Source organism: Amblyomma maculatum, chromosome 1 (assembly GCF_055883805.1).
Source record: "Amblyomma maculatum isolate TAMU_Amacu chromosome 1, ASM5588380v1, whole genome shotgun sequence".
Taxonomy (NCBI): Eukaryota; Metazoa; Arthropoda; class Arachnida; order Ixodida; family Ixodidae; genus Amblyomma; species Amblyomma maculatum.
Window position 1 is genome coordinate 396,167,188 of NC_139344.1, and position 11,760 is coordinate 396,178,947.

Sequence of the window (11,760 nt, forward strand, 5' to 3'; positions counted from 1 at the left end):
TGCTTGCTCGCTAGCAGCCACGGATGCTGCTGCTGTGTTTGGTTTGGAAGCCCGAGGCATTTCTCCCCGTCTGTCCACGACCGGCAGACGGGAAAGTTGAGCCGAGAAGGTGGCCGCCAGCCTTCGCACTCCTTGAGTACCGGCGGATGAAAGAAGAGCGAGGTTTCGTTATTTCTTTCTTTCGGACCCGTTGTCGTGAGCTGTCTTGTTTGAGTTTCTGCTCCACGGCTCGCGAGAGTTACGGGCGCCGCCCCGGTATTGTACGCGGCGCGCGAAAGGAGGGGTTGCGGCGAGCATCGGGTAGTTGCACGGGGAAAACGTGCTTCTTTAACGCTGTAGGTGCGTCCATGATCACACTGTATGGCCGACGCGGCGAAAAACGGAATACGTGGAGCAGAAAATGCGATGGTTGTGCGTACGCTGTAATGGTGTGTGTCAGCGCAGACGCTTTTCCCCCCATGATATGCCGTGGTTTGTGGTCGAGCAAAAAATAATGAAAGGCGGCCAGTGTCTGGACTGAAGAGATCAAATTAATGCCGCCTACCTGTCATGCATCTTGAGCAGAGTCGACCTTCACGAGCATTACGATTTCCAATCCTTGAGAATGAAATAAGCCCTTCGTCTGCACCGAATACCTGGTACATGAGCAGTGCGACACTGGCGAGCAGATAGCATTCGGCCATTTTCTCATTTGGCTGCTTCTCATGTGAAACAATTCACAGGCCTATATCAAATTAAACTGCTCGTGTATAACATATTCTAACGGTCACCCTACATACACTCAGGCTACAATGAAGCATATCAAAGATGGAAGCTGATCTGGTTCAAAATGCTCGCGCTGTATTCTTCACTTTTCCAGCGTCCGAAAACCTGAGCGCGAAGGTCTCCCGGCATCTCGTGAAGCGTGATCCTTTACGCCCGTGATTCTGTTCCCCACATTCTCTCTACTCTCTTATGCCAGGCCAAATTTCCGACCTATAGCTATATACCCAACTGCCTCCATCGTTTCTCCTCTCCCCTTGTTTATATCGCTGCCTTTTTATCCCTACTGTCTACCCGTATAGCCACGCCAGGAACGTGTTGCAAGCCCAACGATAGCAGCGCCCTCTACAGTATATAAACACATGGGTGTGTAGAAGAGACTGATGTTTTTCACTGCAGAGTTGCTACCCTCTCTCCGCATTTTCACCGCACTCACCCCGCATGCTATGCGCAGTGTATTTCGTCTCCCAGCGCTGAAACTCTGCCAAGATCCTGGCGATCGACCGGCGTATACATGTGCGGAGAGCGCCTCAACCCTGGCGCCTATAAATACACCGCGCTGTTGCCTTGTCCCCCCCTTTGTGACCACGCCGAGACGCGCGAACCTGCCTGGTGGCTCCCTTTTCTTGGAACCATGGTTCCGTGCGCAGTGGGTATCAACTCAATCTGCGTCTCGAATGCCCAACCGTGTGTTCCGGCGGCGCCTGCTCTCAAACTAGGCGGTTTATCAACATCATGCCGGCTGCTGTGCACTGCAGCATACAAAGGCCCCCTGTTGTATGGTGGTCTCCATTTAATCACAGTTATCACGGGCTCTCCAGATGTCGCTGTCAGCACTACCTCAATTGTAATCTTCTCGCTGACGGCGGAGACGGTGAAGTTTCACTTCGTTCACACTCAGTCGGAATCTTTTACTGAATTTAGTATTCTAAATGTTGAGGACGGTTATATATATATATATATATATATATATATTGCAGGATTGACGCGACAGTTTCCAAGCTGGTATGAAGCACATCTTATTTCTGCTGCCGCGATGTCATTCGGGCTGTGCGTGCGCATAGCATAGTTTTGCAAAAAACAAAAAGTGATTAATAGCCATGTTTTTATTACGTCGCGCATTGCAACGTGTTATATACCCTGTGTGGCCACTTGTTTGCAACCGAGTAGAGATAAAAGACGCTTTCCTACCCAACCACAAAGCCATGACCTCGAACGGATGGCTTGCACTCCGTAGTCAACAAGTGAATCGACAGATAATTTGGCTTACATGTGCAGCGGAAGGCGTTCAGCTAGCGCCGAGGCTCGAGCCCAGGATGTGCGCACTTCGCGCATAAGATGCAGGGTTTCTTCCCGAGTCTCCGGCTAATAGCGCAGCGATCCTGAAAGTGCCTGCGTGCCGTATGACGTAATAGAAAAACCGCGTCCAACACAAGGCATGCATGCTCTGACTTTCCTTCGAAGGGTTGTTCTGGGCACCGACCGCTCAAGAGATCACTCACGCCCGACGGAAGAAAAGGGAAAAAAGAACAAGCCAGTCCGGGAGCACACGCGCACGCAGACTCAACGTGTTAGCGTTATTACTTTGTTATGAGGGGAGAAAATGGGAGTGGGGAGAGAGCACGGGGGAGAAAAGGAGGACGAGAAAGGAGAAAGCTTCGAATATTGAATCAGGCCAGTAAACCTGGTTAGAAGGCGCGTGTTTATGCCTGCAACGGGGCTCGCGCTCGAGGCCAATTAGCCGGAGCCGGGCGAGAAAACGAGCAGGCCACGGGCGAATGCGTGGGACGTGGGGAGGAGGGGGGAGCGTTGTTGAGCCCGTGAGCTGCGGTCCTCTCTTGTTGCTTCTAGTCGGCGCGGCCCCGAGCTGCCAAGGAGTTCTCGCTCCCGCACTGCTCCCTTACACTTCTATTCCCCCGTCTCCCTCCTTGCCCTCTTCCACTGTTTTTTCCCCTGACATGGGTATAGAGCCTTCGCATCCACCGCTCGGAGGGACTCCCGCTGCTCATCACTGATATGCGTGATGGCAAGGCAGATAAGACGCAAGCCGTCCGCGAGGTTCGACCGCCAGAATTTAGCCCTTCCCTTTTCAGCCTCCTTCTTCCTGCTCCTCGAATCCCTCCGCCACAGGTCGGAGCTCGTGAGGCAAGAGCCCTCAAACTGACTTTCCGGGGTCTAAACGCGCCGTATGTTGTATAAGAACGGGCAGCATGTGGCCAGTTATGCCTGTAGACTGCGATTGCTTGGGATGACCGGGATATTTTCGCTGGATTTCTCGTATGCACTGCAGGAGAAACGAGCTGCTGAGATATCTCATGGCCGGGTTAAATAAATGTTCTTCCGCGCCTTTAAAATCATTAAAAGAGGCCCGAACAGATAATGTATCGCGACGAAGGGCATGTCATGCGATCAGTTCCGTTCTTTTATTTACGTTAAAAGAGACAGGTCTGCTGCAAAAGATTCCGTGTTTGAACATCGATTTACAAACTCTTTTGTTTCATCGCAGCATTCAGTCGTAGCTGACATGCATGCGTGCAGCAGGCGTGCACATGTAGGAGGGTGGAGGTGACCGGTGGGGAGGGACGGGCGCACTTTCTCCAATTATTAATTCTATTGTTCGGCTGGGAGACACCCCTTTAACCCCAGTCTTCGATTAAAGCATTCACCTTGAACCAGGTAAAAAAAAAAAAAAAAGCTGAAAACTGAAACATTTCGGTAATATCAGCTGCATTAAATTTACAAAGAGCGCCTCAATGCATGTACAAGGATTACTAAATATCGGCACTCTAAACGAAGATTACAAGACACCGTAAGAATCATTTGGGCATCAAAACATTACAGATCTCGTGGGTAGCAGTTGGACACCCAAGAGAGAGAGAGAGAGAGAGAGAAGAAACCTTTATTTAGCCGGATAGTTATATAGGGCCGAGTTATATTGCCCTAGAGTTCGTTGGTCGAAATTGCTCCGTAGCCCTCAACTACGGCTCCTCTTTCTCTTTCCACTTTTACTCCTACCCTCCTCCCATCCTCTACGGCGAGGTGCAGGTGTCCACGGAACAAGTTTGAAAGATACCGCGCCTTTCCGTTCCTGTGAACCAATTATTATTATTATTCCGCCAAGAGCCTGCAGCGGGTGTTTATAACACTGCACTGACCCCCCCCCCCCCCCCTGTAAAAGTACGTATATTAAAAGCGTGACTTAAAATTAAGCTTAAGGCCTCCTCCTGATTTACCTCCATTACCAAGAAACAGAACCAAGCAACACAATATGACGGCATGCACGGTACAGCAGTGAATGATTATTTTGCTGGTGGATGTAAGATTTTCAGATTTCCGTTGTCAAGGGCGAGCGCGAGTCTACAGACGAATCGCAAACAATTTCTTCACGATAGATACGTTGACAGTTGTTCCAGGGCCATGGTTCTGCCGGCGCTAGCTATACGAGCTGTTACTTTAGTTTACAACGAGTTGCAAGACGGACTACACAACATACACACGCACCTCACACAGAAATAGCTCGAATAAGTTCCCCGTAAATCTTGTTTATACCCTTCAAGGTCTGCACACTATTTCATTAAAGTCAGCGAACCGAGCTCACGGCAATATCGTTTGTGTATAAGAAAGCTCGCAATAAAACTTCTCACACAGCTAGCTGAATGTTTAAAAGCGTTACTTTAGATATAAATTACCCTTAATCATTAGTGTCGCTTTCTGATCCTTCTCGTCTAGCAATTTTGTACCAACTAGGCCCGCAAAAATTCCTCCCGAAAGAGCAAAAAATTCCGTTGCTGTTAAGAGCCTTCCTTGGCACAGTCGCGGGGCGTCGCACCTGGACCGTCCTCCTGCATCCCGTCCTGAACAGCGGGAGCATCAGAGGAGTGCAGAATGCTTGGCGCTCTCTGTCCGACGCACGCCTCCCCGCGGAGGTAAATGCGGCAAATGTATATTAAGCTCCCCGACGAGATAGCGATCACGCGTCTTCGAGAGACGGTTGCCATCAAGCGTCGTCCCCGCTGCTGCCTCAGAGGGCCCGCGCCGCAACGCCGCGTTGCGTAGACGCTCGCTCGGTCGCGCCCGGCAAAAGCAGTGGGCTGGAGTGCATGATTTTTCACACGTGTCTAAACCGCTGGGACGAGTGAGCAGTGAACAGTGGTTAGTTTTCAACTATTGCGACAGGAAACTGTGCTGGAGGGAGCGTGGGTATCCCTAGTGAAATAAACCGTATGAGTCACGATAACCTCATACAAATGTCTCATACTAAACTCATACAAATGTCATAAAATCTCATGTTTCTCATACGTTGAATGAGATTTGTAAGAGATCATATGAGATTTGTATGAGTTTAGTATGAGAATTTGTATGAGGTTACTGTGACTCATAGGGGTGAAAGAGTTGTAGCAAGCAGTGGTAATTGGTTAACTGCACTCAAGGACAGAACGAGGAGACTAGCTAGCTATGTGTACTTGTTTAGAAAAAACTATCGCAGGGCTGTTACGAGTCTACAGCGGCATTGTTCAGCGTGAGTTGGCGAGTGGGAAAGGTGAGATCAGAAACCTAAAGTACTTTGGGGAGGTATACAGGAGAAGGTCTACCAGAGAAATACCTAAACCGTAAAACTCAGACAAGACAAGCTCCTTAACGTAAAGTGATCAGTGCATTTTAAACAGCTAAAACGATATGTCAATGAGGCTTATATTCTATGCAGGTCGCCGGTTCGATTCAGTCACGCACTGCGCAGGTTAAATAACCTCAAATGGCTTAAATGAATTGGGAGCTCTCTACTATGCGATGTGTCGTTTATGGAAGTTAAGCCGCACAAATCCCCAATTATATATCCCAGATAGACGACAGAGCGTGCGCTATGGTGATTCTTATCCACTGTATTGGTCGTTCACATAGGAATAAGCAAGCGAAGAAGTGGAGAGAGGAGCAAGGCCGCTTGCTCATTGTTACTCTCAGAACTACTCTTGGTGTTCAATTATACACAATTGACCCCCTCCCCCCTTCCTTGAGCCTTCAAGAGGGTGCCTATCCCAATCTCCTGGACCAGAGATAGATTATATGGAGCAGTTTTGCGCACCACAAAGTTGCGCGGTGTATATTCAACGAAACCTACCACTTCTGCCCCATCGTATACAGATAAGATTCGTGTATCCCCGCCAAGGCACTCTCGCCTCCAGTGAGCAGTATATGAGCAGGTCATCGGCTCTCATTAAGAATCGGACAAGGTTAGCTGACGGTCGAGACCACTCAAGCGTTACTATACCAATGACTTCTAATACGAATGCAGTCAATTCTGCACGTCCGCGTTCTGAGGTAGCATGTAAACCACGAGCGACGGACTCGACGCAAACACGCAAACCACGCTATAGTTATTGCGAGCGGCACAAGTTTTCCGAGACTTCGTGCAAAGCAGCAGTCGCGAGTCGCATGTAAGCTGGTACATTGTCATGACGTCGAGTTCAGAGACCCCGCGACATTTCCCAGATTTATTTTGCATTTCTCCCTCGAATTTCACTCTCATCTGGCAGAGAGCTGTGGAAGGCGGGGGTCGGGGAGGGGGGGGGGGGGGGGGGGGGGGTCGGAGAGCGGCGTGGCACTGGCTGCAGCACTGCGAATGCATGGCGCCCGCCGACAAGCAACGAGCACGACGTGCTGTTTGCCGAAATGCCAAGGGTCCACCGCCACTACAGCCGCGCTTCGCCTTTGTTCGCTCGCAGCAAGCAGTGTGGCTCCGGGCGGCAGCCACAAGCCACATCGGTCTGCTATGGCTCGAGTAAAGGTATAGCAAAGGAGCACGGCCCCCCTTTTCTCTCTTCCACGGAGGGGCCAAGTACACATACACACACACGCATGGCCCGACGCTGGGCACAGCGGCGCCGTGGCCCCTTGGCAAATTTGCATCAGAAATGCCTCTGGCCAGGTGGAAAACAAAAGGCCGCTCCAAGCGGTCGCGCGTGACCACATGCGTTGGTGCGTGCGCGCGATGCTGAACGAACTGCGCGTGTCGGGGGGCGCCCATGCCCGCGTTGCTCTGCTTTGCTCTCTCTCTCTATCTCTCTCTGAAGCTATATACGAGTACTGTTGTAGCGCGACCGGCGGATGTCCATGGCAGCGACGACGCCGACGGCTGTCCCGAGCAGACCCCCCCCCCCCCCCCCCCCTCCACGCCCCTCAGCGCTCCTTCCTTCGGGAAGTGCGGATCAGCCTGTTGTGCAGCTATGAAAATGATGGTAACCTGTGGAAGCGGCAGCGACTACATGCCGTGGTTAGATGACGAACATTGCGTCACATGGTGTCATGTATAGCGCTGCTTCCGAGTTGATATACAAGCTATATAGGCACCAAATTCGTTCTTTTTGTCAATGGTCAAAATCATAACTTCATACCGGAGCTAGTGATACGTTTTGCTTTGGTCACAACAGAAAGCAGAGGCGGTGGCAATCAAGCACTGCTGTATACGTATAATGGTTTTGGCCTGAAGTGCTGGCCAGCAAAAGAAATCAAGTTGTCGATGGGCAACTCCAACGGAATGATATGACACTTTAATTAGAATTTTATTGCAGCGGGGAAAAATTTAAGAAAGTTAATTGTTATGGTATGCTGAGCCAGCGAGGGTTCGTGGAATTTCTATGGATGCCGCATATGTATATACGTCGAAGCGCTATGCACATAGGGACATCATGTGTGGGGCCCCCACATCATCATCATCATCAGCCTGATTATACCCACTGCAGGGCGAAGGCCTCTCCCATATTTCTCCACTTAACCCGGTTCTGTGCTAGCTGCATCCACTTGACCCCTGCTAACTTCTTAATCTCATCCGCCCACCTAACTTTCTGCCGCCCTCTGCTACGCTTTCCTTCCCTTGGAATCCAGTTTGTTACCCTAAGCGACCATCGGTTATCCTCTCTTCGCACTACATGTCCTGCCCATGTCCATTTCTTCGTCTTAATTTCCACTAGAATGTCGGTAACTTGAGTTATTTCTCTGACCCACTCTGCACGCTCCCTATCTCTTAATGTTACCCCTACCATTTTTCGTTCCATAGCCCTCTGGGTTATCCTCAACTTAAGTAGAACTCTCTTGGTTACCCTCCACGTTTCAGCCCCATAGGTGAGTACAGGCAAGATGCAACTGTTGTATATTTTCCTCTTGAGCGATACCGGTAAGCTGCTAGTCATAATTTGCGAGTGCTTGCCAAATGCACTCCATCCCAATCTTATTCTTCTTGTTATTTCCTTTTCATGGTCCGGATCTGCGGTTACTACCTGTCCTAAGTAGACATATTCGCCTACTACTTCCAGTATTTCGCTACCTAATGTAAACTGCCCCCACAAGCTCGGCTTGTTTCGCATAAAAATGGAGTCCCACCTATAGACTCCGCTATCACCTGTCGCCTCATCACGTGGAAGTTTCCGTGAAGGCACGTGCCATCACGCGCTTTCCGCTAATACCATAAGACGCGTATGAGACTTCTCGCGGAGCGTTTGGAGTTATTGCATCGCTGCCGACTCCTCGAGACGCGTTTCGAATCGAAAGAGGTCGCCTCCCGGGGGCACTCGGCCAAAAATCACGCGCGGTATCGTCCCCGAGGCGCTTTTCATTTGCGTTTCGGTTCCATATCAATTGTCGGCAGGCACGGCGAGTTGGAGCGCTCACGCCCAGATGGACGTCCTTGCGGCGGCGAGCCGCAGAAACGCGATGCCGAAACGTCGGACTTGTTTGCACGAATGTCTTCATGCGAATGTCTTCATGCGTGTGTTCGAGTGCACGCGCGAGACGGCGACAAAAGCGCGAAACGGTGCCAACAAGAAGGCTCCTAAACTAAGAAATATGTCACCATGCAAAACAACAACTTTGATCTTTTCCACTTGCAGCCCGGTTTCACGTCTACTGCCGTTACAAGGCGGCGCCGTCATCGCCTCGCAAAGCCCCGGGATGGAGAAGCTGAATCGTTACGTGTAACGCTGCATTATTGCTGCATCACCGATGGTTTCTTTTGCTGTTTATCTTTTCCTACTTTGCTTTCTAGAACTATTAATTGTGTCTATCCCTTGGCTACTGCCGCGGCGTTTATTCATATTTTTCAACTCGCACGCACACACTAGTGCGTTGAATCTGAGTACCACTCACGTTCATTGCCCCAATATAAGTGGCCGCTTTGCGAACGGCTCCGCTCTCCGTGCAATCGTGCGTGAGGCAGCGTGCGTGCTTTTAGAGAGCGCTCTATAGGGAGCATAGGCGAGCAGCAGCCGGGGGTGCCCCGCGTAAATCTATACAAGCTATAAGGCCGCGGACAGCCAGGCAGCCAGTCGAGGGACTGGACTTCGACATCGTTATATGCATTTTTGGTGCTTGTATTCTCCTCATTATACGCGCCTTGTGCACCAAGACATCCCGTAGCACCCCCCTCTTCGCCTTGACTCCATGTCCGAAGCTTCGCCAAGCGCCGACGGTTGAACGCCTCGTTTCCCGGGGGCCGAGTTTGTTATAGCAAACACCCGTCCGTGGGGGTTCGGGGTTCGTTCGCTGTGAAGCTACGCCGCCGCAACTCGACGGCGACCACGTGTTTCTGTAATTGGCTGATCGTGTTTCGGTCTCTGCAATCTCCTTTTCAGCGCGTGCATGGTCGTGAAGACGTTTGGGGCCGAACTTCCTATCCGGCCAAATGTGTGTGTCTGTGTGGCGGCTTAGTCCAAAACGCAGGCTCGAAAGAGGGGTAACGCGGCGGGGATGGTGGGAAGAGGAGGGTTGCTCTGGCGTCTTCTTGTGTGTTTAGGCGGGACACAGCGTGTTCACAAGAGCACGCGCCGTTCGACCTAGCAGATAAATGAGCGAGAAATGCTCGGGTATATCTTTCCCCCTCTCTCACTCCGGCCCGTCTGCGGCCCCGGGGCAAGATCGTGAGTGCGCAACCGTACACGTGGTCGAAGCAGTGCGGAGGCATCAGCCTCGATTCGTATGAACCAGGGGTGCTTTCTGCGAATGGCCGGACCCTCTGTTTTCTTCTTATAGGTTCTTCGACGTGCAATTGGTGAATCGGTGCCTCGGGGCTCTGTAAACTCACATCTCCTGGCTTGGATGTAACGTGCCTGACAGATGAAACCACCGCCATCACTCGCGTCGAATCATATGCAGCAGCTATCGAGAGCGGCTTGTTGAACTTATTAGTTGGAACCATCGTGGTTGGAACGGCTGGCCGAGAGCGGCTTGTTGAACTTATTAGTTGGAACCATCGTGGTTGGAACGGCTGGCCGAGCCAATTTTATCGTACCGCTGCCGACTGCAGCTAGGAAATGATTTGAGCTGTTTCGGCATACATGTACGGGTTGCGGCAGAAGACATTTCCGCATCGCAAGGATGACAGATAACTCTTCCGTACTCGCACTTCTGTTAGGTGTTTATACCTTTGAAGCGAGGAACTTGAACTGGAATTGCTGAAGGGGGCCTATTCATTTTCTTTATTTATTTATTTATTTATTTATTTATTTATTTATTTATTTATTTATTTATTTATTTATTTATTTATTTATTTATTTATTTATTTATTTATTTATTTATATACCCTAAGGCCCTTTCAGGCATTACATAGGGGGGGAGGAGTCACATGAACAAAGTTGGTTATAACAGGCACATAAGTAACAATTGCACTTAAGGATCAGAGAGGAGAGAAGAAAAAAAAAGTCATTCAGGTCGCTATTTTTCCTTTTTTTTTTTATACAGTAGTTATATGACCTAAGCAATTTTACATGCTCTACGGGTATATAATGTCTGGGGCATCGCATTGGATTGTGTTTATATTTCCGACGGTTTGGGGCTCCTTCCTAACAAGCCAACAGTGATGGTTGTATTTTTTGTGCAAATAGACTGCGCAGGTAGAAAGACAATGGCCGCACAACACGAGCACCAATGAGCGACTACTCCTTCGTCCCCGAAAAGCATACAGCGGAGATGCATTCCGGAATATATTAAATAATAATGGTACTATCGATCTAATCTTAATTACTGGGGGTGGCCATCACGCGGAGGCGGCAGAAGGGCAGGGCTCTCCATGCCACATATTTTGCCAGCCAGGAGCCAAGATAAACGGTTCAAATGAAAAAGGAGGACGATGGACAACAGCCTAAAGAGATCACATTGGAGGACGATGTTGTGTGGTCATTGCATTTGTTCTCTTTGGTATAGTTTTACAGTTCAACCTATCCACGGTAAATCTCACATAGCCCACTCATAGCGCACTCATTGGTCATGCAGTATAAGCGTTTCCTTAGCTATTAGGCGAGAGAGGGAGCCACTCACGGTGCGCGGCGGGCCTGTAGCCGTGGACGGCCCGTGCGGCGGGGTTTCCGTAGTAGGGCGAGGCTGCGGCCGACGGGTTGCCGTCCTGCAGCGAGTGGAAGAACATGTCCATGTCCTCCTGCGCCAGCACGGCCGGGTCCTGCCGGCCCTCGTAGCCGGGCCAGGGCCCGGCCTGCTCGTCCATGGCGTCCCGCGACGCGCGACACAGCGCCGGGCAACCGAGGCCGCTCACGCCGCCGTGGCCGCCGCTGGGGGGGCTGCCGCCTCCGCTGGCGTTGCTGCTGCCGCTGGCCGCCTGCGGACAGACACAGACCATGTTGCTACTACTACCCTATACTACGACTATGACTACTTCCACTACTATTTCTGCTGCTACTGCTACTACTACTACTACTACTACTACTACTACTACTACTACTACTACTACTACTACTACTACTACTACTACTACTACTACTACTACTACTATATCGGCACAGCGAAATATGCTGTACGATAAACTTGAAACTTAGTTATGAGCGTTTAGGCAGAGTACAGCAGGATATTACTCTACCTTGTCAAATCTACTGCATTAAATTGGAAGAATCAGGCTTACAGGTCCGCGAAACAAAATTCGTCCTGGTTTGGGGATCTGGACTTCCCCCAAGATTCGGGGATTAGATCATGGTGGTGATCATCATGCAACATTTATTTCAC

General features: G+C 50.4%; 1 protein-coding gene across 3 annotated transcripts in view; it reads right to left on the reverse strand.

Moving 5' to 3' along the window:
* The window catches only part of LOC146208636 (GATA-binding factor 2-like), a 76,025-nt gene extending 64,669 nt beyond the window's left edge, over positions 1-11,356 (reverse strand). For all 3 annotated transcript variants that reach the window (XM_084595597.1, XM_084595590.1, XM_084595587.1), the window contains exon 1: positions 11,065-11,356. In XM_084595597.1, the coding sequence (XP_084451723.1) occupies positions 11,065-11,248 (184 nt within the window). In that variant the 5' untranslated portion in view covers positions 11,249-11,356. The remainder of the gene's footprint in view (positions 1-11,064) is intronic.
* Between the last annotated feature and the right edge of the window lie 404 nt (positions 11,357-11,760).